Source organism: Galleria mellonella, unplaced genomic scaffold (genome assembly GCF_026898425.1).
Source record: "Galleria mellonella isolate WM207_F2 unplaced genomic scaffold, CSIRO_AGI_GalMel_v1 utg300, whole genome shotgun sequence".
Taxonomy (NCBI): domain Eukaryota; kingdom Metazoa; phylum Arthropoda; class Insecta; order Lepidoptera; family Pyralidae; genus Galleria; species Galleria mellonella.
Genome location: NW_026442068.1, coordinates 273,786 through 300,013, shown reverse-complemented (window position 1 = coordinate 300,013; position 26,228 = coordinate 273,786). Strand labels below are relative to the sequence as shown.

The window sequence follows — 26,228 nt, the reverse complement described above, 5'->3', positions numbered from 1 at the left end:
TAACAGTATACGCTTGCGGGGTACCAGTTAGGGATGATAGGGGAAAATGAACAGGCAGGTCAGTTAGCCTATCGTGATGAATACACCTGGAATCCAGCACGATGGTTTCAAGGAGGAACCACGTGGAGGTCGACCTGACAGGGTGTATTGTTAGCAATGTTACTGGTAGTCTACTTTATTAACAATATTTTACTTAGGAGACCTAAATAATAATAAACCTCTGGTCTGGAATATTCAACAGGCTCCAAAATTGTATAGAGGGGGGAAAGGGGTCTATTACTGGTGCCTTGTCTGCGTATACTGATAGCGCAGGCGGGGTTACTATGCCATTTACACCCATAAAAAAATAGACTTATCCTATGACTAGCTGTATCCCGCGGCTTAGCTCGCTTGATTTAGTATTTACTGTATTCCATGACTTAAATTAGGATATACCCTATTCATGTAGCAAAATTTCATTTAAATCTTTTCAGCCGTTCAAGCATTTAACAAACATGTTTACAAACTGACATTCATAATATAAGTAGATAGGATTAACGTTTTAGTTAGTTGTCAGAGCACTTGTATAAATTTAATATTGATAAATAAATAGTAATTAATGCCCCTTTCTACTCAGGATTTGTTGGAAAGAGACTTTTATAGAGTTTATTTTTTTTTAATGGATGATAATGGAATGGTAACCCCACCCGCGCTATCTGTATACACCGGCGGGGCACCAGTGAAGGATGATAGGTGAGGACTGACCTACTTCAGTAGGTCAGTTAGCCCATTGTGACGAATTCAAAAAGATTTGTTCACGATAGTTTCCAGGGGGAACCACGTGGAGGTCGACCTAATAAGGCATATTGCTAGCAATGGGGCTGTCAAACTCCATTGCTAACAATCCCTTTTCCCCCCTATAGAGTTTAGTTTGCCTGTTGTAGGTACATTTTTATTTAAAATAAATTATTACAATGTAATTTTTATGTACAATAAAGTATAGATACATTGTACAATTGTTTTTCTTAATTGAGAGATAGTACTAACGTTATCACACTTCGGTATGATCACTGCTGATCTCATAATATGGGGGAAAGGGGTTGTTAGTAATGGGGAGGTTATTCCCCATTGCTATCTATATACCCTATCAGGTCGACCTCCACGCGGTTCCCCCTGGAAACCATCTTGACTAATTTGTAGTTGAATTCATCACAATGGGCTAACTGACCTGCCTTTTTATCCTTACCAATCATCCCTCACTGGTGCCCTACCAGAGTATACCGATAGCGCGGGCGGGGTTACCATTCCATTATCACCCAATAAAAAAATCTCATAATATTAATTTGTACTATAAAAGCTGTAGGTATTTGGTAGCAGAAGTACCTAGGTACTTATTAGGATACGCCCCTTCCCATTAGCGATTTATTGATGTTTTTTTTTAAACATGAACACTCCTGCCCTCTGTCTTACTGTAATGTGAGATACATCTCACTAAATCTCATAAAAGTGAAGAAATGAAGCGAAATACATTAATATATTTTATTAAATAAATTTAATATCTTTGTATACGGCTGCGGGGGAGGGGGGCGTATTGGGATATGCCACCATTCTTTAATATTATTTTATTAGACTTGAGCTCTCCTATAGTGAGTTTTCAAAAAGGATATACTCAGGTTTCTTCAGGGTCGGCAACGTGCATGTGACACTCCTAGTGTTGCAGACGTCCATAGGCTACAGTGGCCGTTTAGCATCAGAGCAGTCCATCGGTAAGAGTCGATACTCAGTGTCAGAAGAGTTGCCATCTTAGTGGTAAAAAAACTCTGTCGCCCCCCTCCCGTGGCCTTGGAATGCCATCCACACTCACCCCTACATACGCGCCCGGTGAAGTTGTCAAGGCCATCTGCGGCCAATAACATGTACATACAGTTCGAAGAAAAAAACCATCTGATGGGCTGTATGGTTATTTACCACCTTCGTGGTATAAAAAAAAAAAGTGGAAGATCACAGCTCTTCAAATGGGAATTAGATTCATGTTTATTTACTTTTTTTTTATATAACAACACAAAAATTTTTCAAAGAACTAGCGGATATTAGTGGTGCACTCTATTCTTTGATGTGACGATTTAACTCTATTGAAATTCATACAATAAGCACAATAATAGCTACATTATACGAAAGCAATAATAATATCCTAACAGATGTCACTGTTGATTGTACGTTTTATTTTAGACATTTAAAACAAATGTAGATAGGAGATAAATACTCCATATTTTTAATTTTTATACAATCTGACAGTGTGTCACATTTTTACTAATTTCGTGTAGATAAGAACAGTTAATTTCATATGTTTGTATTCATATAATTATTTAATTATTAACCACAGATAAACATAATTTAGATTTTGTATAAGTTTGTATTCTGTGGTTTTGCGTGCAGTAGCGCCATCTAGTCACGAAATGTTAATTTAATTGGTCAGCGGTTGTGTACGTGACCGGAGTCGCGAATACTCTCAAGCACTATACGATTTTGAAGCCTATTTAATGTTTCAGATGTCAGGAATACTTTTAATTTAACTCGTCAAAACTTTGAAATAGTATTTTGCAGAACGAAGACTGCTTACTATGAAAAAATTCTACCAACAGTATTATACAGTATACTCTGTTATGTCCATGTTACTGCTTATGTCTATAGGCGACTGTTACCACTTTCCATCAGGTGGGCCGTCAGCTTGTTTGCCATTCTAAGTTGCATAAAAAAACCTAAGGAGAGATACAAAAACAGATGATATTTTAAAATTATTTAGGTCTCTAAATAAAACCCTTTATATCGTTCTTATCAAATCTAAAAGTACCAATAAAAGACATATTTTGTAAATAATTTTTTAATTCAACACATTCAATACAATATGCATTAATAGATCAAAAACACATAGAAACAAGTAAAACACATGTAATTATCCATTATATCAACTAAATACATAAAAATCTAAATAAATATAGGCACTTTATAAAATTATTTACTAAATAGTCATTATTATTAAAAGGTAATGTAATAATTAAAGACAAGGAGATGAATTTAAGGAAATGCAAGGAATAATAACGGTAGATTTGGAATGCCCGTTTTGTACTCAGTTTGTAATATTTAAAATATAAATCACTAATATCAATTGTTTTCGATTTCAGCATTACATGGTAAATGGCTGTGTGATCCCTGAACAAAATAGGCCATCTCTTCCTTTCCCGCGGGTGTCGTAAGAGGCGACTAATGGAGGGCGAGGGATGGGCAGCAGCGTCCCTCTTAAAACATCTCCAAAGCCTATATGCGGTTGCCAATCCGCCTACCAAGCGTGGTAAGTACTGGCAAAACCCCCTAAGGAGGAGACATGTGTCCAGCAGTGAACAGTTAGAGGTCCATATGATGATGGTAAAAAGTTAAGTAAATTATTAAATTTATATCGTAGAGGTATGAGTAAGAAATTTTGCACAGGTGGCGTACCTGCCTTAAGAAGCAAGACCTTCGGAGTTTAAAATTAAAACTACTAACATACCCTTAAAATCTAGTATACATACACAATTGCAAGTGTAAGGATATGATTCCATACAATTAAAAATTGTGCGAAGAACAAAAAAAAAGTTAAATTGTAATAATACATAATATAAACAGTTATTTTTATCTGAAAAGTAAACTACTAAACTGATTTTGATAAAATTTCTATGGGACCACTCTGTGAGATTTTTTTTCCGATAAATAAAGACTATTCCAAATCGGTTTACACTTGACTGAGTTATGAGGTAACAAACATAAAAAAAAAGAATAAAATCGAGAACATCCTTCTTTTTGAAGTCGATTGAAAACTAAAATCGCTTTTTTGTCAATAATACTAAAAATTTTGACACTAAAGGGAGACACTCTCACACGAGTTGTAGTAATATAAAAGTAACAGTATAAAAGAGTTGTATTGTAATGTCTTCACACATACTATAGGCGACGGTTACCACTTTCCATCAGCTTGTTTGCCATTCTAAATTGTATCAAAGAAAAACATACATATCTGTCACACCCGTCTCCTATTGGGTTGAGTAGAAATAATTGAACGCCAAATGCTCGAATTCATACAGACCTTTTTCGCCTCTACCACATTCATCAATCTTTTCATACACGCTCGTCAGTTACGACTTATTTTAATATAATTTGTTAGTATAGTTACGTAGCACCGAGTTAACATTTATATCTAATGTTACTTAATTAGTTTCCATTTAGTATTACAACTAGAGGTAGATCGTATTATTAAAAAGGAATTTATTTTTAGTAGAGAAATATCTAGAAGTCTAGAAGAATAATCAGAAATTTGTACAAGAACAATAAGTAATGAACAATTATATTTTCAAATATAAATATTGATATATCTAATGTAGTAGTAGTTTTTAAAGTTGGGCGAGTTAGGCTCGACATTAAAAATTTATTTCGCTTTATTTAAAATAAAAAAAAAAAAAACCAATTTTAAGTTCTACTATTTCACACATGCATATACCATACAAATTGCCCGGGACTCGTTTAAAGGCATTTAAACCTCACACTTTGAGAATTTATAGTATACTGAGTAAGTTTGTTCTAATATGGTCCTTATAATAATACTAAATAAAGCTTATACTATAAATATTACACAATTGATTGTCATTTAAATACTACTTTGTAAATATATACAATATTTTAAATAAAAAAAAAAAAAAAAACAGATCAAAACAAATATACTCATAAGGGCCATTATAAAGGGATTAAATCCACAATCATAACATTCTAGTGTAGATTTTCAAATATTATTTTACGATAAAAAAGAAATACAAGTTACTAAGGTCACATAAAAGAACTTTCTTAGCAGTAAAAAAAAAAACATTACAATATCCTTACTTATTTATAATCTTGTATACTTACGTATTAATGATACGTTACAATAAAACATAATCTCATACAATACTAAAGCACCTTATTTGAAGATCTTAAGAACGTATTCAACCCTGGATTTCAATGTACAATTAAAATAAAATCTCTCGGATCTGAACTTACACGTGAAATATGCATAATATCATTTAAAAAGGAATGATAAAATCGGTGAGTACAGATACATTGATGAATAATAATTAATTAATTAACATTAAAATGTGTTAATTCATAAATAATTGAAGATAATTAAAAATAAGAAAAAGAAATTATTATATTACACATTTGTATGACCATAGATAGGTCTAACTCTTTTGTTATTCAATGTTTATTTATGTATGTATATGTATATGACTATGCTGTCACAAATATTATTTTTTACAAATCTATCTTTTTTAACGCACCACCTACCTACTTATGCTTTAATCCTTTCTACCCAAAGGTTGTCTGGAAGAGATTGCTTAGCAATAAGACCGCCTTTTGTACTACACTATACGTATTGAAAATTGTTTTAACAAATCATGTTATGTTGGTGCAATAAAGTGTTAAATAAATAAAATAAATAAATAAAAATAAAGACAGAAAAAAAAGAAGGAATTACAGTAAAAACATGGCATTTTATAATAGAAAAGTTCCTCAGAAGGTCTATTATTAAAAAAAATACAAGAAAATTAGGAATAAACATATATAAAAAAGTATAGTTATAAAACATAGACAGCATTTTTATTAATTTCATTTTATCTACGTGACGGTATAAAATGCCTACTTCTTTAATAAAAAAATAAACGCAATATTATAAATAAAAAAGGTAAATATTTAGAGTCATTATGGTCACAAAAATTAATTATAATGTAAATATAATTTCAAATTAATGTTTTATTATGCGTTTTAATTATTTACTAAATTAAATTACACCCGAAAGAGTATTATGGCAACATTATTGTTCCATGATTGTTAATTACATCGATATTCAAAATATATATAAATAGATAATATAAATAAAGTTTTATGTTACTTGTCATTTGTAATAAATAATCTTGCACATGTTTATATTAAAATAGTAAAAAAAGTCAAAATTAAAAAAAATACATAATTCGTTGGGGCTAAGTACTAAATACTGATATTAGGATGTAGTTAACAGATATTGGTATTAAGGGTTTTTTTTGATGGGTGAAAATGGTATGGTAACCCCGCCTGCGCTAACGGGATACGCTGGCGGGGCACCAGTGAAGGGTGATAGCTGAGAATGAAAACAGGCCAGTTAGCCCATCATGATGAATTCATCAGTAATTAACCATGATAGTTTCCAGGGGGAACCGCGAGGAGATCGACCTGGTTGGGTATATTGCTAGCAATGGGATTCTCAGTCTCCATTACTAACAATCCCTTTCCCCCCTGGTATTAAGGGTTAGTAATATATAGTATATTGTAGTTACAATATCTGTACATATATTGGCCCGCTCGTAATGAATATAGATATCTGACTGGTATAGGCGATATCGCAATGGGTGGTCAATATATAGATATCGGATATTACCCATTTCTAATTGGTATTGATTTGAATTGTAGTATTAAAAGATACTTAAATAATTATAAAATTAAATTATTGCTAAACACAATTAAAATATAATGAAGGAATTCAATGAAACAACGATTAGCTGTTATTTAAAAAAAAAAATGTCAATACCGTATTAATATTATTTACGAATAAATAATTCCTTAATTGTTAGAGTACTATTGGAATACTATTTCGCGCTTAAACGCCCGAAGACATTAAACAATATTTAACACTAATAACGAAAATGCAATGATTAATAACATGTTATAATTCTCAAATAAATAAATTATAATATAAAAACAAATGTTCAAATCATTGTATAGTTAAATAAAAACACAATTAGGACACATCGTCGTTTGTAAATCACTTTAAGTTAGGAATATTTACTAACAGAATTATTCGTGTTTCAACCGTGAAGCAGTTGTGTTTACATGGCTGTGTTTTGATTTGAAGGGTGGGATATGGCAGTGAATTTATAGGGTACAGAGGAATAACATCTGAGTCCTCAGGAATGGCAACGCATGGGAGTTATCATGGGCGAAACAGTATACTCTGTTATGTCCATGGTACTGCTTATGTCTATAGGCGACGGTTACCACTTTCCATCAGGTTGTATAAAAAATAATAATAATAAACAGTGTAGAACGACCCCCACTAGATGGAGTGACGACCTGAAATGCATTGCAGGGAATCAGTGGGTGCAGGTGGCTCAGGACCGTTCTTTATGATAGTCTATGAGGGAGGCTTATGTCCAGCAGTGGACGCATAGTGGCTAAAGTGATAATAAGCATAATAATAATAACCATTTAACCAAATTTTTTAAATATCATTACTTCTTGTATAGGCGCCACTAACATATACATTGCCAAAGAGCAGGTTAGGCAGGCGGCCGGTCGTAAAACTAGAAGCCAAATCATTATATTATTAATTAGCAATCCAATATATTTATTTCGCTTTCACATCAACGCCAGGCATTATAAACGACTATATAACGCCGGCTTACATATAGTTATGACGCTCCTATCACATTGTGCAATCAAATATAGTCCTTATGTAATTGTAATTAAGTCCACAGAGCTGTAGGTAAGATACCTTCGACCGACGTGTTTCTGGGTGTCAGGCTTTCTTTGTGCAGGAAGTTGAGCGGCATATCCACTAAATACCCTTGTATGACGTCTATTTTTCTATTCGCCAGCGCCCGATCGACGTGCCATAGCGTTTCACGATTGTCCTCTTGATACTTCTTCAGTTCTGCGAAGGAACCTACCGCGTCTGTTGGTATACAGTGGAATACCTGGAGACAAAATAATATTAAAAACTAGCGGCCCGTCCCGGCATCGCACGGGTTGACATTTTTACATTTTAAAAAGTGGCCATTAAGGCTGCATACGCGACGGAAGCTTAAAAATGGAGTAACTTCTCCCGTTTTCCCAACATTTCCCTTCACTGCTCTGCTCCTATTGATCGTAGCGTGATGAAAAGTATACTATAAGCTGCCCAGGAGTCTGAAGAATAATTGTAACAAGTTTCGTTTTCGGAGCACTAGTGAAGGGTGATAGATGAGAATGAAAACAGGCCAGTTAGCCCATCATGATGAATTCATCAGGAATTAACCATGATAGTTTCCAGGGAGAACCGCGAGGAGATCGATCTGGTTGGGTATATTGCTAACAATGGGATTCTCAGTCTTATCAGATTACTAACAATCCCTTTCCCCCTATTACATATACATTACATATTATTCCAAATTACATATACTATTTAAGGATGTCTAAACACTCACGTCTTCATACATAGCGGTGTTCTGCCGCGAGGTGGCCTGCCAGACGTTCCTGTAGAAGTGGTCGCAGCAGGGGTCGTCGAGCGAGAGCCCCATGGCGTCCAGGTCGGCGTCCATGAGCCCCAGGTGCTCCCTGAACAGCCGCTTCCTGAGCGAACCCGCCACGCGCCCGCAAGGAAACGACTCGCCGTTCATCACGCCGTCCGTGAACTCTTCATCCTGTTGGAATAATAAAATCTTAGATCGTATAAATTGAGCATCAAGTGTCAATTTAATTATCAAGGGATGGACAGCAGCATCCCTCATAAAACATTATCAAAGCCTAACTGCGGTTACTACCACACTTGCCAAGAATGGCAACGACTGGCAAAACCACCAAATCCCCCTTGGCTTATGTTCTCAGCAGTGGATAGTTAACGAATGAAAATGGTGATGATAAGAATAGCAACACATGGTATTATTACCTCATCACAACACTAAAAATATAAACCTATGAATTATAGATTGACCTATCTATGTACTATATTTTATTCAAATTTGTTCGGCCGTTTAATCAGTAAAAATCGTACAATCAACCTTACAATCTTTTAAGTCCAATATTATAAAGGGAACATTTTTATTTTTTATTTGTAATAAATAAAAAAAAATACAAACAGTTTAAAAAAAATCACTAATAAAAAGCTACATTATCAGAAAATAACATGAAAATAAATAAAAAAAACATCCGAAGCCAGTGCGAGTCACTAGTTTATAACATCGTTGGATAGCTGACCTGCAATATGACCGCAATCTCCGAATCCCTCTTCCCGACCATAGACCGGTCGTTGATGTTGGCACTACCGCAGATGACGGTCTTGTCGTCGGCGATCAGCAGCTTGGAGTGGACGTACACCAGCTCGGTGACCGGCTCCTCCTCCAGGGTGGAGTGCGTCCGGAGGCCGTGGAACGTTATGTAGTCGGACGGGTTGGTGACCCCAGCTTTTTGGAGACGGGTCAAGATCGCTTCTGGGCCTCTGAAATAGTTTTTTTTTTGCAATTTAATATATTACTATATTACGCCTGCCACTCTTTAGAATCAACTTCCAGCAGCAGTATATCCAAACCGATACAAAATCATAACCTGCAATGCCTTTGGTGTTGTGAGTGACTATGGGCGGCGGTAGTCACTTAACATCAGATGAGCCGCATGCTCGTTTGCCTCCTGTATTGTAAAATGAAGCGTGACAACTACTAGCAAAACTGACTTCTCAATTTTTTTTTACAACGCAAGGGGCAAACGAGCATGCGGCTCACCTGATGGTAAGTGACTACCGCCGCCCATGATCACCCACAACACCAGCCGCATTGCAGGTGTGCTGCCGGCCTTTTAAAAAGGAATATTCTCTTTTCTTGAAGGTTATGTTGTCGTATCGATTCGGAAATACTGCTGCTGGAAGTTGATTCCAAAGAATGGTTGTGCGTGGAAGAAAGTGCCTTGAAAAACGCACGGTGGAAGACCGCCACTCGTCCAGATGTTTGGGATGAAACTTTAGTTTGTGGCGGGTTGTAATTATCATTAATGCATATATATTAGCTACCTATCAATATAATTTTGCTACACCCGTTTGGGTTACATGTACTTACTTATCATAAGAACATTGTAACAACTCTATATTATGTACATGAATGCATTATAATAATAAATAAATAAATAAATAAAGGCAGATATGGTGAAAATGGGCAAGAGTCATGCCATTTCTCACGTAATGCTACTCCTAAGGTTTTACCTGGAGATGCTCTGGTAGTTCCAATGCGTGACGGCATGCAGCGAAGTGCCGGACGGCGCACCTACTTCGCCCTCAAACCCTGGCAATAGAGGCATCACCACGAACACGCGGAACCGCGTCCCGGCTCGCACGGCGCGCATTATACGGTTAAATAGCGCTTCGCCAATCTGCAAATATTGTTTTTTATGCAACTTACAAAGGCAAACAAGCTGACGGCCCACCTGATAGAAAGTGATAACCGTCACCTATAGACATGAGCAGTACCATGGACATAACAGAGTATACTGTTTCGCCCATGATACCCTCCATGCGTTGCCATTCCTGAGGACTTAGGTGTTACTCCTCTATACCCTGTAAATTCACTATCATATCCCACCCTTAAAATGGGGGGTGGGGGAGGTGTAAGGGATTGTTAGTGATGGGGTCTAACAGCCCCATTGCTAGCAATGCTACTAATCAGGTCGACCTTCACGTGGTTCCCCCTGGAAACCATCGTGGTTACTTCTCGTGGAATTCTTCATAATGGGCTAACTGACCTGCTTTCATCCTCATCTATAAAGAGTATCTATTTATTTATCTATCTATCATGATGGTTTCCAGGGGGAACCGCGTAGAGGTTGACTTGATAGGGTATATTGCTAGCAATGAAATTATAGGTCTCCATTACATTCTCTTTCCCTCCAGTAATGGGGATTTTTATGAGAAAATAATAAAATGGCAATACATCGTATCAGGTCGACCACTACGCGATTTACTCTGGTAGGGTATATTGCTAGCAATGTGGCTGTTAGTTTCCATTATAAACAATTTTTTTCCGCTCTGTTCCTGACTGAGCTCTTACAATACGAGGTTTGTCCGGAAAGTACGTATAAAAGTTTTTTAAAAATTTTATTTTACAATTATTCAGGTAAATCAATTTTATCCCCTTCAAAGTACTCCCCCTGTGACATAATGCACTTGTGCCAACGCCGTTTCCACTGTGAGAAGGCTCCTTGAAAGTCCTCTGGTTGTAGGTTTCTCAGCTGCCCCGTCGTAGCTTTTTTTATCTCATTTATGTCCCCCAAATGCCGCCCCCGAAGTACCAATTTGGTTTTTGGGAACAAGAAGAAGTCACACGGGGCCAAATCCGGCGAATAGGGGGGTGTTCGGTCACCGTAATGGAATTTTTACTCAAAAACTCACGGACAACAAGAGAGGTGTGGGCAGGGGCATTGTCGTGGTGAAGAATCCAACGCCCCTCTCGCGCCAATTCTGGACGAACTCGTGCCACACGAGCTTTGAGGCGTCTGAGCACATCGACGTAGAATTTTCCATCAACTGTCTGGCCTGGAGGGACGAATTCTTGATGGACAATCCCCCGAACATCGAAAAAAACAATCAACATTGTCTCGGCCCTCTCTGAATCTTTTTAGCCACTTGTGGACGGTTGGTTCCTTCACAGCATCATCCCCATAAACTGTTCTGAGATCGGCAAAAATTTCACGGCCATTCTTGCCGAGTTTCGAGAGAAACTTGATTACGACGCGCTGCTCTTCAACGGAAGCGGGCTCCATGCCGACGGGGTTTCGTTAAGAGGTAACTTCACAGATGGCGTGACAAGCCAGTTCGCACCGCACGGCGGTCAGACCAGAACTGAAGCATTGTTAGGGACATAAGGAAGGGGTCCTGCGCTTACCTGGCCTCCCCACTCCTCTTTCTCGCATTCCAGAACACTTTTATACGAACTTTCCGGACAGACCTCGTATTAAGTGAAGTGAAGAGGCTTCAACGATGTCTATAAGAGAGAGAGAGGCATTGGGTTAATGAGTCCACGTACCTGGTTCCTGACGGTGGGGTTGGAGCGCGAGAGCGTGATGAAAAACTGGTTCTCGATATAGAGGTAGTGCTGCGCGCGCGTGATGGTGTCCACGTACGCCTCGTGGATGCTCTGCTCCACCGTATCCGGGTCGAGGAATCCGCACGACCAGCTCGACACGCTGCGGAGTACCTGACGAATAAAATATATACCAGTCTTTAACTACGATTTCTTAAGGGGATAGTCAGTGATGGAATCGCGTGGTTGTATTAATAGCCTTTACTCCGTCAGGCCGACTTCCACACAGTCTCCCTGGAAACCATCGTAGTTAATTCCAGGATAATTAATCACGAAGTGCTAAATGACCAGAGGGGCTATCATGAAATATATTCAGAAATTTCAGGGACGAACGAAACAGAAATTTGATGTTAAAATTACATAATACATGCCATTAAAAAATTATTAAAAATGTTAAAATATCGTTCCTCTGGACTTTTAGGATAGGATTTATGATGAACGAAATGTTAAGCTCCTCCTCTCTCCATTTACTGGGTCGAATTCGGTACAAACAAAAACACGAAATTGAGTCCGAAAATTCGGAATTTCGTTTCATGGTAGACCACCAGCTTTCATCTTCACTTATTATCTCTCACTGGTACTCCGTTAGCGTATACGCATAGCGCAGGCGGGGTTACAATGCCATTTTCGTTCCATTAAAGAAAAACCGCGATTTCGATCGTGTGACTAGGACCTTAGTGGTTTAATTGTTTCAAACACCGCTTTACGAAAGCTGTGCACAACAACAAACATAATAGTAGGATATAAATTATCATTATCATATCAGCCATTATGTGCCCACTGCTGAACATAGGTCTCTCCCATAGACTGCCATAAGGTTCCCATCCTGAGTTACTTGCATTTACTGGCTCCCTGAAATGCATTTGAGGTCGTAACTCTATTCTCATTAGTGGGGTGGTCGTCCTACATTGCGTTTGCTTGTATGGGGTCGCACTCAAGAACCTTCTTTGCCATCGGTTGTCTGTTATTCGAGCGATATGACCAGGCCGTTAGCACTTCAGCCTGTTTATTCTTCTTAGGACATAAATATTTAAAACACCCCTCTTAAAACATCACTAAAACCTAACTACGTTTTTTTTAATGGATGACAATGAAATGGTTACCCCGTCTGCGTTATTGGTATACACTGTCAGGGCACCAGTGAGGAATGATAGGTGAGGATGAAGCAGGTCTGTCAGCCCATCGTGACGAATTCAATAAGAATTGTTTACGGTGGTTTCCAGGGGGAACCACGTGGAGGTCGACCTAACAGGGCTAACTGCTAGCAATGGGGCTGCCTTACTCCATTGCTAACAATACCTTTCCCTCCACCTAACTACGGTTGCCAGGGAGAAAGGGATTGTTAGTAATGGAGACTGAGAATCCCATTGTTAGCAATATACCTAACCAGGTCGACCTCATCGCCGTTCTCCTTGGAAACTATCATGGTTAATTCCTGATGAATTCATCATGATGGGCTAACTGGCCTGTTTTCATTCTTGTCTATCACCCTTCACTGGTGCTCCGCCAGCGTATCCCGTTAGTGCAGGCGGGGTTACCATACCATATTCACCCATCAAAAAAAAAACTACTGTTGCCAACCTACCTGCTAAGAGTTGCAATTCCTGATAATATCCTTGAAAGGGAGATCCACGTTCAGCAACAGACAGTTGTCGGCTAACATGATGATATAAATATTTTATTAAAATCAATTACCTGACACGAGACCTTGACCATGTCGACATTGAGATGCGTGTCCAGATCTTGTAATGGTTTTATGTCCGTATATGATTTTGGCAATAAATACGGATAATTCGGGTTCTGTCTGAAATTAGATACACAGGACAAATTAAAAGTATAATAAAGAAATATATAATACTAGAGCAGGTGGTCTACCATCAAATGAAATTCCAAATTTTCGGGCTCAGTTTCGTGTTTTTGTTCGTACCGAAATAGACTCAGTAAATGGAGCTTTACATTTCGTTCATCATAAATCCTATCCTAATAGTCCAGAGGAATGATATTTTAAGATTTTCAATAATTTTAAATGGCATGTATTATGTAAATTTAACATCAAATTTCTGTATCGTTCGTCCCCGAAATTTCGGAAAATATTTCATGGTAGGCCCTTAGGGTGTTAATCTTTCTTTTGTTAACGTTCCCCGGGTTATCTTCTATACTTATAATAAATCTGTAGAGAGGTCAATTCTGTACATGAAATATATTTTCAAAATAACTATCAGGCGGTGATAAGTTATCGATACTGATGCCAAAAATGCAATCAGTAAAATTTTTGTCTGTCTGTCTGTATGTTCGTTATAGAAACAAAAACTACTCGATAGATTTTAGCGAAACTTGGTATTCTGTAGTACAGAATATTATATACATATAAAAATAACACTATTTACCGTGCCTTCTCCAGTTTGATGGCATTCCACCGCTGTATAAAATGCCTGGCGACGTCTCTCGCGGCGGCATCCTGCACCATCACGCCGACGTCGTGCCACGGCATTCTGGGTGTTGTGTGTCTGTCTACTAAGTCTGAAATACCATAACCACATCTTCATCTAACCGCAACAACTCATAAACGGCACATTGCTGATGGGTCTCTTTTCATAAGAGAATTATATTAGCTTACTATTACCAATATATTGATAAGATCGTTTATTATAGAGAAATCAAGAGAGAAAAGAAGAGAGAAAGAGAGAAAGAAAAAGGGAGAGAGAGAGAAAGGGAGAGAGAGAGAGAAAGAGAGAGAAAAGGAGATAGAGAAAGGGAGAGAGAGAGAGAAAGGGAGAGAGAGAGAGAAAGGGAGGGAGAGAAAGAGAGAAAGGGAGAGAGAGAGAAAGAGAGAAAGAGAAAGAGAGAAAGAGAAAGAGAGAGAGAAAGATACAGAAAGAAAGAAAAAGAGAAAGGAGGAGGAGAGGTGAAGGAAAATGGAGAGAGGAAAGAAAAAAGCGAGTACACATTGCCTCTCGAAAAATATTAAAAACTAATAAAAAGCACACTCACCTACAAATGGCAGATCTAAATTATTGAAATCCTTAACAATAAAATTTGTGTAGTCCTTCCCGATCCACAGTTTCGAATTTCCTTCGAGACCCTCGAGCGCGTCCTTCGTACTCTCAGTGATCACCCGACCGTCCACCACTCGAGCTAACGGCGTCGGTTTACTCACTTTCCTGCTGACTTTAGCCGCAGGTATACCCAAGGCCTCAGTCAACAACACTTGATCATTAGACAGCGCGTATTTCTCAGCTTTCTTCCTTTCGACGTCATCAAATTTCTGCTCATTCCTTTCCTCTTCGTACGGTGGGTATATTATACTGATTATGTCTTTGCCTCTGTCCGTTATTTTGTTTAGTACATTCCGTTTTTGGACTTCTCGCGTGTCGAATATCGGTAAGTCAGGGGAGTCAGTAGAGTGCGTCGGCATTAGTAGCTGGTCGCCGGGTTGCAATACTGGTAGGTTTGATTGAGGCGTATCCGTTTTTTCAGAGTTCGTTTCTGAATCTTCATTTTGATTCAGGTCGGTAGTTTCTTGAAGGGCTCGTCTATAATAAATAAAATATTTTTGTTATTTTTGACAGTGATTCCGGATGGGAGGATACAGTTGGGAACAGGAGAACGCATGAATATTAGAGTATGCAGTTGGGGAGATGGGAGTATAGTTTATTGGAGGTGTTAGGATGCAGGGACATGCGGACAAAATTAAGGGCTTGAAAACGAGGTATAAGGATACATTTGGGGATAAGAAAACGCAAATATAATAACGCATAATAGCAAAGATATGAACACGCAGTTCGAGAAAGAGCACGCAGTTCGGGAAAGAGTACGCAATTGGGGACATGAAGACTTAGTTAATGAAAACAAAATGACTTACTCATTCAATCCAATGACGATGTCCTTCGAAGTCTTAGCTAATTCGATTGCGGCTTCGACCCCATTGGTTTGCGGGTAACACAGCCCGCCCCCGCCGGGCGAGCTTGAAGTTTTCTTCTTCATTTTTATCGATGTTTTCGGCTGTGATATGTTGCCCAAATCGGTCAATCTAATAGAAATATAAATAATTTAGAATTATTTACATTCTAAGACTATAAATTAATCCCTCTGGTAAAAAGATTTTTACCAGAGGTAGACTTTGTACAAAACTCGATTGCTTGGGTACCTGTGTCCTATTCGTGTTTCTACCGTGAAGCACTTGTGTTTGCATGGCTGTGTTCGGTTTGAAGGGTGGGATATGGCGTGAATTTACAGGGTACTGAGGAATAACATCCGAGTCCTCAGGAATGGCAACGCATGGGAGGTATCATGGGCGAAACAGTATACTCTGTTATGTCCATGGTACTGCTCATGTCTATAAGCGACGGTTACCACTTTCCATCAGGTGGGCCGTCAACTTGTTTGCCATTCTAAGTTGTATAAAAAAAAATGTATAAACAGTCAAGTGAGATATATTTGTTTCGACAATGATGTATTACAGATATGACGACACCGTTACTTTAATACAGGTACTATAAAATATTGTAATTACTAGCTTTTACCCGCGACTTTCTTCACGTGATTAGTACAAAAAGTTCTATGTGCTTTTCCATCTCATATATTGTAGTATGTGTCTTCCAAATTTCATAGTAATAAGCTAAGGCGCTAAGAGTTGACTACCTCACTTTCACAATTATAACACTAGTAATGATTTCGAAAGTTTCTAAGTTCGAAGTTTGAAACCGGTCAAGAATTTTTGAATATTACAATATGAGTAAAGTCGATATAAATAATATAGTATGATTCACTTCATAGTAATTATTCAACAATTATCATCTCCGACCCTTATCGCCATCAACAAAACTACACACACAATAGACATAGGGTACATACAAATAATATATATACCTAACTACACCAAAAAAGAAAATCACCAGAAACTATTATAATTTTGTAAACTTGTTATTTTCATAAGTACTTGGCAATGTACCTGTACACGGAGGACGAATGATAAGTTATTGGAATTGCCGTGTGGTTCCTGTATAGAATATTAGTAATACTATTAATAGGCTACTTCTTCCTTTCCCATGGATGCCGTAAGTGGCAACTAAGGGAGTTTAAGAGATTCATCTTTTCAAAGTACCGTCTTTTTTAAACATCATCAAAGACAACTGCGGTTGTTAACGTGCCTGCTAAACGTGGCAACTACTGGCAAACCCCCATTTATGCGGCAGGCCTATGTCCAGCAGTGGACAATTAATGGATGTCATGATGATGACGGCCATGTGGTCTGGCATAGAATAGTTTTTTCGTTTCCGTGGGTGTCGTAAGAGGCAACTAATGAAGGGCAAGGGATGAGCAGCAGTGTTCTTTTTAAAACATCTCTAAAGCCTAATTGCGGTTGCCAACCCACCTGCCAAGCGTGGCAATTACTGGCAAAACCCCTCCAAAGGAGACGTTTATGTTCAGCAGTGGACGGTTAAAGGCTGATATGATGATGATGATGATAGTAGTGGATGGGATGGAATGGATGGGATTCTGCATTTATTTAAATCACATAAAGTGATAATTGCAAGTAGATAGAGAGTTGAGAAACTAAACGAACCTGTGTCTATGGTCGTCCCAGCGACCATAACAGAGATCGATGCCCCCGAGGAAGGCCACAGTCTGGTCGACGACCACGATCTTCTCGTGGTGCGCCCAGAACAGCACGCCCGCCTTCGCGTGGTCTGGGTGACGGAAAACCTACGTTAAAATGTTATTTTTTTATTTTTACTTACCATATTGCATGTATATGTATGTTACACTAGTACCCCGGCTTTGGACGGTTTTTTTTTTAATAAAATTTTACTCGTTGATAATTAAAATTCATTTAATTCCAGACAATAAGATTTACTTTGTTTTATTGTTAGTAGCTTTAAAATTACGTTAGTGAAAAAATTTAGCTTTGAAAAAATTATAATGTAGCTTAATATAGATGATTTTTTTTTAGTTTTGATCCTGTTTTGGATTCACTTCTTCCTATGCCACTGTGTTAGGTTGACTGGAAGAGACCTCTTTTAGTGATAAGTTCACCTTTGCTTACTTACTTTGAAATAAAATGAAATGAAAAAATTTTATTTGCCAGAAACAATGTAGATAAAATGTTGCATTTGTCAAGTTTATAAGATGTCCATTATGTTTCGCCATATCAAATGGCATGCAAATATTAACTATTGAATTTACCAACAGATAGGTTATTCTATATAGGTAAATTATATATTTATTTAATTTTTAATTATTAATTATACAATATACAAATCACTACTGGTACCAAATACACACTTTGGTCATGCATTATAAGCAGTCAATAAAGCTACTATAAATAATAAAAACGATAGAAATGTCAAATAAAAATTAAATTACAATTTAAATTTCAAACTTAGTCAATGTCACAGCATTAATATGTACATTTATAGTTTACAAATATTCATAAAAAATATTTTCTATTAATCATGTTTTCAGTTTCAATTTAAAATAATTTAACGGCAATTCTCTTTTTTTTTCGGTACTTTACTACGTTACTTATTGTTATTATTACTGCATGTTTTAGTGCAATACAATTTTTTTTTCTTATATAAAATCAATTAAGTATTTTTTGATCCATTGCAAATATAAAATTAAATCTTTCCACTTCATAATAGTTTCTTAATTAAAGTATACATACATGTAGACAGAAAGTATATTTTGTATTTATCCTTCATAAAGAATTGAGTGTGAAGATATCACGCTTAGTTCCTTACAGGGAAGAGACAACTTTTTCCAACGGAAAAAAATGGAACGGTAAAGCCTGTACTGTTAGTATACGCCCTTTAGCACACCAGAGAATGATTGTAAGTTTGGATGATGGTTAGTTGTGTATCATGATGAATTCTTAGCATTACCTTAATATTTTCGCTGGACAATCTACTTTTACTGTAGTAACTGTTGATACCAAGCGCCATCTCAACTTCTTTGTACAACATTATGAATATCTTCACGCCCTGCGCCTGGAAAACCATAAAATTATATTTAAAACTAGCTATATCATGTGATTTGGTCCACGTGAATCACTAGATATTTAAAATCTATTCTATTGAAATATTAATGCTCACAAACTTGCACATCTGTGATAGCATAAAATGTTTGTGATATTTTTTGTAACATAGGTTTTTGTATTTTATACACGAAACAATTATTACTTTACTCTTGCGCCACCCACTTCTACCTGTTCTTCTTTAATCAAAGGTTGTCTGTAAGAAATTGCCCTAGCTATAAGACCGCCTTTTGTACCTTTATGTGTAAATTTCAATCTGTATTTATGTTACTGTATTTCACTTGAATTATTCAATCGACATTGTATATATTTGTGTTTCTGGTGCAATAAAGAGTTAAAATAAATAATAAATAAATAAATACATTTAAATAAAGTATGGGAACTTAAAGCAATTAAAACTATTGAGTCACGTCGCGACCACGACGTGGTGTAATCCACATCGAAACGTTGGAAATGAACAAACAGGTGTTTAGGTACTATTTACCTGCAAAAAAAATTCCAACACGTTAAATCCCGATAATGTATTTAAATATGTGTATACAACGCGAAAGTTAATTAACTAAGACAGCATGTAGCCTTCGTCCTATAACCACGGATCATTTAAAAGTGGCGTGAAAAAGCAGTTATGATATGGTTTATCTTGAGCCCGCAGAATGCGGCCAAGCGTAAGTAAAGCAGATTCAGTTGAATGTATAATTATCATCATATCAGCCGTCATATAATATTAACTGTCCACTGCTGAGCATTGGCTTCTCCCAATTGGGAGGCTTTTACTAGTATTTACCACGCTTGGCAGGCGATTTGGCAAAACAAACAAACAAAAACAAATACAAAGCCTGGTAGTTATGATTGTAATAATAGACTGAAATTTATGCCCAGCAGTGGGATAAAAATTATGATTATAAACAAGATAACTCACCGCTTTCCTCTTCAATAAGGTATCAAGTCTCCAATAGTTTCCGTTCAGTGCGGGCCTCTTCATGTAAATCTCCGGGCTGAGCCACCAGTCCGCGATGAAGATCTCTTCCTTGGCGAGCTCCATGGCATCAGCGACGGCTGACAGGTATGAGGAACCGTCCACGAAAGTGGCGGCCGGAGTAGCTGGTCGAGGCGGCGCGAAGGAATGGTGCACGTTGGGGTATGTGAAATCACGTGCTGAAATATGTAAATCCATGAAATAATCTGAAGGATATTCGAAGCATCATCATCATCAAAATTTCAGCAGTGGATTTCCTTCCCTGTAGGTGTCGTAAGAGACCAACTAAGGGAACTTAAATCATGGAAGGACGAACAGCAGTGTCCCTTTTAAAACATCACCAAAGGCTGACTGCGATCGCCAACTTGCATGCCAAGCGTGGCAACTACTGGCAAAACACATACACTGAATACGCACATTATTTCTTACGTTATAATATTTTACCTAATTGATATATATGATTATGATATTTTAGACTGATTGAATAAATTATATTAAAATATTTCATTTGAATTACATTTTACTGTGGCTTTTTTTATACAACTTAGAATGGCAAACAAACTGACGGCCCACCTGATGGAAAGTGGTAACCGTCGCCTATAGACATGAACAGTACCATGGACATAACGGAGTATACTGTTTCGCCCATGATACCCCCCATGCGTTGCCATTCCTGAGGACTCAGGTGTTATTCCTCTGTGCTCTGAATTCCCGCCATAATTCACCCTTCAACTTACCACTCTGATTAGCTACAGTTTTGAGGAACTGCATCCACTCTTTGCTCTTCCGCTTGGTCCAGCACTTGATGACCATTTGTCGACTGTTGTTGAGTATTTGCAGACCGTGGTTCAACCCGGTTGAATACATACCACTAGATACTTCGAACCTATTGTAATTAAAAATACAGAATTACTGAATTACACTAAAGACTTGGATAAAGTTGTCTGTATGAATATTTTTTTTACGAAACAATTTCTAAGCAAGAACTTGTATTAATAACGGATTGTGCTCAGAGAAATTGTTCAATATGATGTCCATAGCCACATTCTACCATCGAATAGCTCTCCATCAACAGGGAGTTCACTTCCATACCTTAAAGTCTAAATAATCTGGTACACCGCGGTCTCAGAGATGTTTGCTTCCACGAACGCTCAGGTTACGGAATGAGCTTCCCGTTGAGATTTTTCCAAGACACTACAGTATGGGGTTCTTCGAAAAAATTAGTAGAGGTTTTTTCAAGGTCGGCAACGCGCGCGTAATGCTTCTAGTATTGTAGGCGTTTATAGGCTACGGTAACCGCCTACCATCAGGTTAGCCGTATACTTGTTTGCAACTCAGTGGTGTAAAAAAATCTGTGATTGTAACTGCCTTGTAAGATTTGGTATAAGTAGATTACAACAGGCTTTCAAAATGCGCATCGGTTATCACTTTGGTTTTAGTATAGCTATGGATCAATGGCCTACATTGATTATTGGCAAATTGATTAATGATTCAATGAAACTACGGTAGTAAAGTAGTGGAATCTAAAGCAATACATGCATGTATGATTGAAATACAAAATGTATTCGCATTGTAAGGAGCAAAACATTGGACAAATATAATAATTACAATAGCATCTATTTTATGTAGCTTCTTAGTATAAAGAACTCTGGTATTGTGAAATGTCTTTCGGTAAACCTATTTTAAAATTCACAAATTTTAGAAAATGACAGTTTGATTTTTTCCCCTCATTTGTAGACGGAATTAATTTTACAATTACACTTTAAATTAGCGTGCACTTTTTATACTCCAATTTAATACAAAGTCGTGTATTTTCCAACATGTTTATTACCTTTACATAATTCTAGTATGTACCTACAAAAAAGCATGATAAAATTCACCATTAGCTCACCCGAAACCTTACTATGATTAAAACGAGATAATATTGCATTATTAAATATTTCATTGTTTTTGACTCCAAATACTTTTGTAGCTTTTCATAAAAATATTTTAAATAAAAAAATGGATTTACTATACACTTTAAAAACATTTAGTTCAGTCCCATATTCTTTAGTATTTATTAGAGATGTAATAAAACTTGTTTTTCATTTTATGTTTAGTAGCACGGGGTGAATAGCAATGATTATCGAACAGTGTTGCTATGTGTATATTATTATTTCTCCCTAGGCTATGCATAGACAATGAGTTTAAGTAAATTTTGATTTGGATGACATTTCAGAATCGATGTGTTTTATACATTGTGTTACGGTGTTTATATATATGTAAATAACATAAATACCACACTATTATAGTTTTAGCACATTTGCGGTGAATAGTATACTCACACATCCACGTGCTGCGAGAAATAAAATATAAATATATATATTATTAAGTTTCATACTATATTTTAGTCAAGTTTATGGTGTTATTTGTAAAAAGATGGTGTCACCTATATATTATTATATTTTTTCACTTTAGTTCAAATGAAGAATTTAATTCGAAAGAAAGAGACAAATCACTTTAATAGCAAAAAAATGTTTCTTAATAATTGTGTTCTACAAAAAAGACTTCAATTGTGGTAACACCAATTTTTATTTTAAAACTAAACTATTGAACAGATTTTAAATAAATTCCTATATTCAGCAATGGACAGTTAATGTCTGAATATTATGAAGCACTTTTTATCCTATCATTGACTTGAAAAAGGAGTTTTATATGTAATGACAGTACTAGACATATGTACAAACTTACCCTTGATCGAACAGCATAACACCTTTGACAATGCCGTCACTGGGCCGGATGTACCCGAAGAACGTGTCTTTCACGAATAACCACCTCTCCTGCCACTTGGAACAGACCAGCACCGTGCAGAAGTAGTTGCATCTAGAAGTAATATTTTTTATTTATTCACATAAGGATGTATCAAGAGTGGGAACATTTTTTTTTATACAACTTAGAATGGCAAACAAGCTGACGGCCCACCTGATGGAAAGTGGTAACCGTCGCCTATAGACATGAGCAGTACCATGGACATAACAGAGTATACTATTTCGCCCATGATACCCCCCATGCGTTGCCATTCATGAGGACTCAGATGTTATTCCTCTGTACCCAGTAAATTCACGCCATATTCAAACCGAAACACAGCTATGCAAACATAACTGCTTCAGGGTTGAAACACGAATGAGACAGAGGAACCTAAGCAATCGACTTTTGTACAAAGTCTCCCTCTGGTAAACATACCCCGCCATCTCTAAAGGAGATTGACCTATATTGGTTGATGGCTTCTGAAAGGTAACAGGTACTGGAGCTGGTATCTTTTCAAGTGAAAACGAAATAAGTCAAAGCACAGGGAAATACTCTACTGTTTTCCAAACAGAAATGTATGCCGTCGCCACCTGTGCAGCCATGAGTCTGGATAATCATGTAAAAACCAAGAATATCTTGAGTGACAGTCAAGCGACTATCAAAGCACTTGTATCAACAAGGGTGAATTCAGGTTGAACTTAAATACTATTCAAAACTTAAAACTCGGTACTGCTCATGTTTATAGGTGAAGGTTACTTTACTTTCCATTAGGTACGCCGTCAGCTTGTTTGCCATTCTAAGTTGCATAAAAAAAATACAAGCCCTGTTTTATTTGCTAATAATGCAGCTTTGTGTAAATTACATACCTGACACACACCATAGTGCCGAGTAGTCCAAAACAGTTGCAGCCGGCTTGTCCCGGCTGTGTAGAACCTGTTCGCTTCATGATCATTCCCTCTTTCCCTTTGCTGCCCAAATCGGATATAAATGATAAGTTGGACACTTCTAAGAATTGCACCTGTAAATGTTTTTATTTGTATATTAGTTTAGAAAACGCAAATATTGTTAACCCCCCCATTGGGGGAGCCATTGAGGGAAGGCTATCTTTCTATCCCCTAATTGTTGTGCCCAAATATGCTCCATAATTAAAGCCATTTTAATATTTAACTACCACATTATGGAATGTAATAGGAAATAAATAAATAAAATTTAATGTATCCGTTTATTTTTAATTATTCAATATTTAGAACGTGATTGTATGTACAGTCAGTATCAAAAGTCGATAAGCAGTTGGAGATTTCCAAAACCTGAGTTTGCGTTAATTGAAAAGTTAGCGTTAGAATTGGTTGAACATCATATAAGGTTAATATTAGTTGAAAATATATTATAGCGTATATATGCTACGGAGTATAGGGATTTTAGAAATGTTAAAAGTATTTTCTCAAACATGCTTAGAAATGGAAGCATTATTTTGACAATCTTCTTAGAGATAAATCAAAATTGCCGTACTGGCCAGATACATGCGGGCAGAGGCCGGCAAAAGTTGTATGAAAATCCATATCTGTCGTGTTTTGCGGTCAGATAAATTACTATGTAAACTCATATCTGTCCTGTAATTTAAAAATGGAATGACCTTTTACTTCGAAACATGGCTACCAAGGAGGTAACTAATAAAAATTTTTATTTAAATTTTAAACTGGCTTACAAATAGAAAGCTGTTTATTAAAAAAAAAAAAAAAAAACAAAGGACTATTATGGCGCATGAAAAATTATTATTGTTCATTATTCGTCATTGAACTTAAAAAGTAAAATTGTGTTTTTGATTTCCGCGCATCGTTTGCGAAAAGTACTATACAAGCCTTGGCCACAACTAGGCATTGATGGACTCACGTATGTGTGCCTCGGCTACGCCTCGGCCCACATTTGCACCTTCGTCCATCAATGCCTCAGTTGCTTGCCACTGCAGTAATGTATTATTATTGTATTTTGATGCTGACCTTACAAGAATTGGTTTTATTGTAAATACATTTTTAATATGAACTATGGTTAAAATATTGTGCTGTAAGTTTGTCAACGTTAGTGTAGGAAAAAAATTATAAACTTCAAAAGAATCACTGAGATTTTTAATAATTTGCACAAATTGGTACAAATATAAAAAAAATGGAAGAGAGCGAAAAAGTTATACAATGGAATAAATATAAATATTATTATTTTCAGTGTTGCCATTGAGATAAACATATAAAATGCTAAATAATAATTTTATTTGTTACATAATGTTTGATATACATATTTCGTTAGGATTTTGGGGCGTAATTTAGTGGAAAAAAAATATGGTTGTTTCAAGTTAACTTACTGCTTGTGAGCACTCAACTAAAACTTACCGTTTCATGATGATTTCTATATAAAGGTATATTAAGTAGATTAAACAAGTACTCTTCCAGCTGTTTCATTCGCAATTGGATGCCTTCATATGTGATCATAACTTCAGGCTTCTTTGGAAACCTAGAAGTAATAACATTTTATGTGGATATGAGAAGCATTGTCAAATCATCATTTTCCTACCCTTATCCCAATCATTTGGGGTCGGCGTAATATGGTTTTATCCATATTACAAAAAGATTTGGTTTTTAGTTTTACGACCAGCCACCTGCCTGACGTCAACCCTCTTTGGGAAGCATTGTCAAAAAATTTCTTAAAAAAGGGGATAATAAGGTTTCAAGGGAGCTTGTTGAGATTGTTTGCTAATTTAAAAAGGATCCTTCCCAATATTATAAATATAAAAGTTGGTTTTAACCTCTTAGCGCTTTAAAGGCTTAATCAATCACTATGAAATTGGGTATACACATATTATTAGGGAGGGAGAGGGATACAGGCTACTTTTATCCTGGTCATGCAGACTAAGTCGACAGTAAAAGCTAGTAATAAAATAACATCCTTACCTGGGCAAGGCGCCCTTTCTTTTCCTCGGCCGTGTTTCTCGCTTTTTAGAATTACTCCTTGGCAGCGCTTCAAGCGCCATTTTTTCAGCTTTCTCCTCCGTATTGACTGTGTTTTTGAAACTAGCTCGTCTCGATTTATGAGTTTTCGATGGGAACGGTATGTTGAGTGAGGCGCGGTACAATATAAGTTGCTGATGGAGGTATAAGATGTCCTTGTACCGTTTTTTGATGGTCCACGTGAAGTCACCATGCTGGAGAAGAATTGTGTACCTGTAAATCATCAGTTGTCCATTTTATTTATAATAAATACAAGAAACACAGCATTAATACCAGAGGGAGACTTTGTACAAAAGTCGATTGCTTGGGTACCTCTGTTCCATTCGTGTTTCAACCGTGAAACAGCTGTTTTTGCATGGCTGTGTTTCGGTTTGAAGGGTGGGATATGGCGTGAATTTACTGGGTACAGAGGAATAACACCTGAGTCCTCAGGAATGGCAACGCATAGGGGGTATCATGGGCGAAACAGTATACTCTGTTATGTCCATGGTACTGCTCATGTCTATAGGCGACGGTTACCACTTTCCATCAGGTGGGCC

The 26,228-nt window shown here is 36.9% G+C and overlaps 1 protein-coding gene across 2 annotated transcripts in view; it reads right to left on the bottom strand.

Annotated features, from left to right (window-relative positions):
* Positions 1-2,844: 2,844 nt before the first annotated feature.
* Positions 2,845-26,228, bottom strand: part of LOC113523458 (phospholipase D2) — a 36,323-nt gene continuing 12,939 nt past the window's right edge. For both annotated transcript variants that reach the window (XM_052895597.1, XM_052895598.1), the window contains exons 4-20: positions 25,633-25,902; positions 25,075-25,195; positions 23,560-23,711; positions 22,637-22,768; positions 20,644-20,792; positions 19,850-20,085; positions 18,779-18,883; positions 17,461-17,600; positions 15,757-15,924; positions 14,886-15,427; positions 14,282-14,414; positions 13,590-13,698; positions 11,838-12,008; positions 10,022-10,188; positions 9,028-9,268; positions 8,259-8,474; positions 2,845-7,769 (exon numbers count right to left, since the gene is read on the bottom strand). In XM_052895597.1, coding sequence (XP_052751557.1) covers positions 7,539-7,769; positions 8,259-8,474; positions 9,028-9,268; positions 10,022-10,188; positions 11,838-12,008; positions 13,590-13,698; positions 14,282-14,414; positions 14,886-15,427; positions 15,757-15,924; positions 17,461-17,600; positions 18,779-18,883; positions 19,850-20,085; positions 20,644-20,792; positions 22,637-22,768; positions 23,560-23,711; positions 25,075-25,195; positions 25,633-25,902 — 3,283 coding nt within the window. In that variant the 3' untranslated portion in view covers positions 2,845-7,538. The remainder of the gene's footprint in view (positions 7,770-8,258; positions 8,475-9,027; positions 9,269-10,021; positions 10,189-11,837; positions 12,009-13,589; positions 13,699-14,281; positions 14,415-14,885; positions 15,428-15,756; positions 15,925-17,460; positions 17,601-18,778; positions 18,884-19,849; positions 20,086-20,643; positions 20,793-22,636; positions 22,769-23,559; positions 23,712-25,074; positions 25,196-25,632; positions 25,903-26,228) is intronic.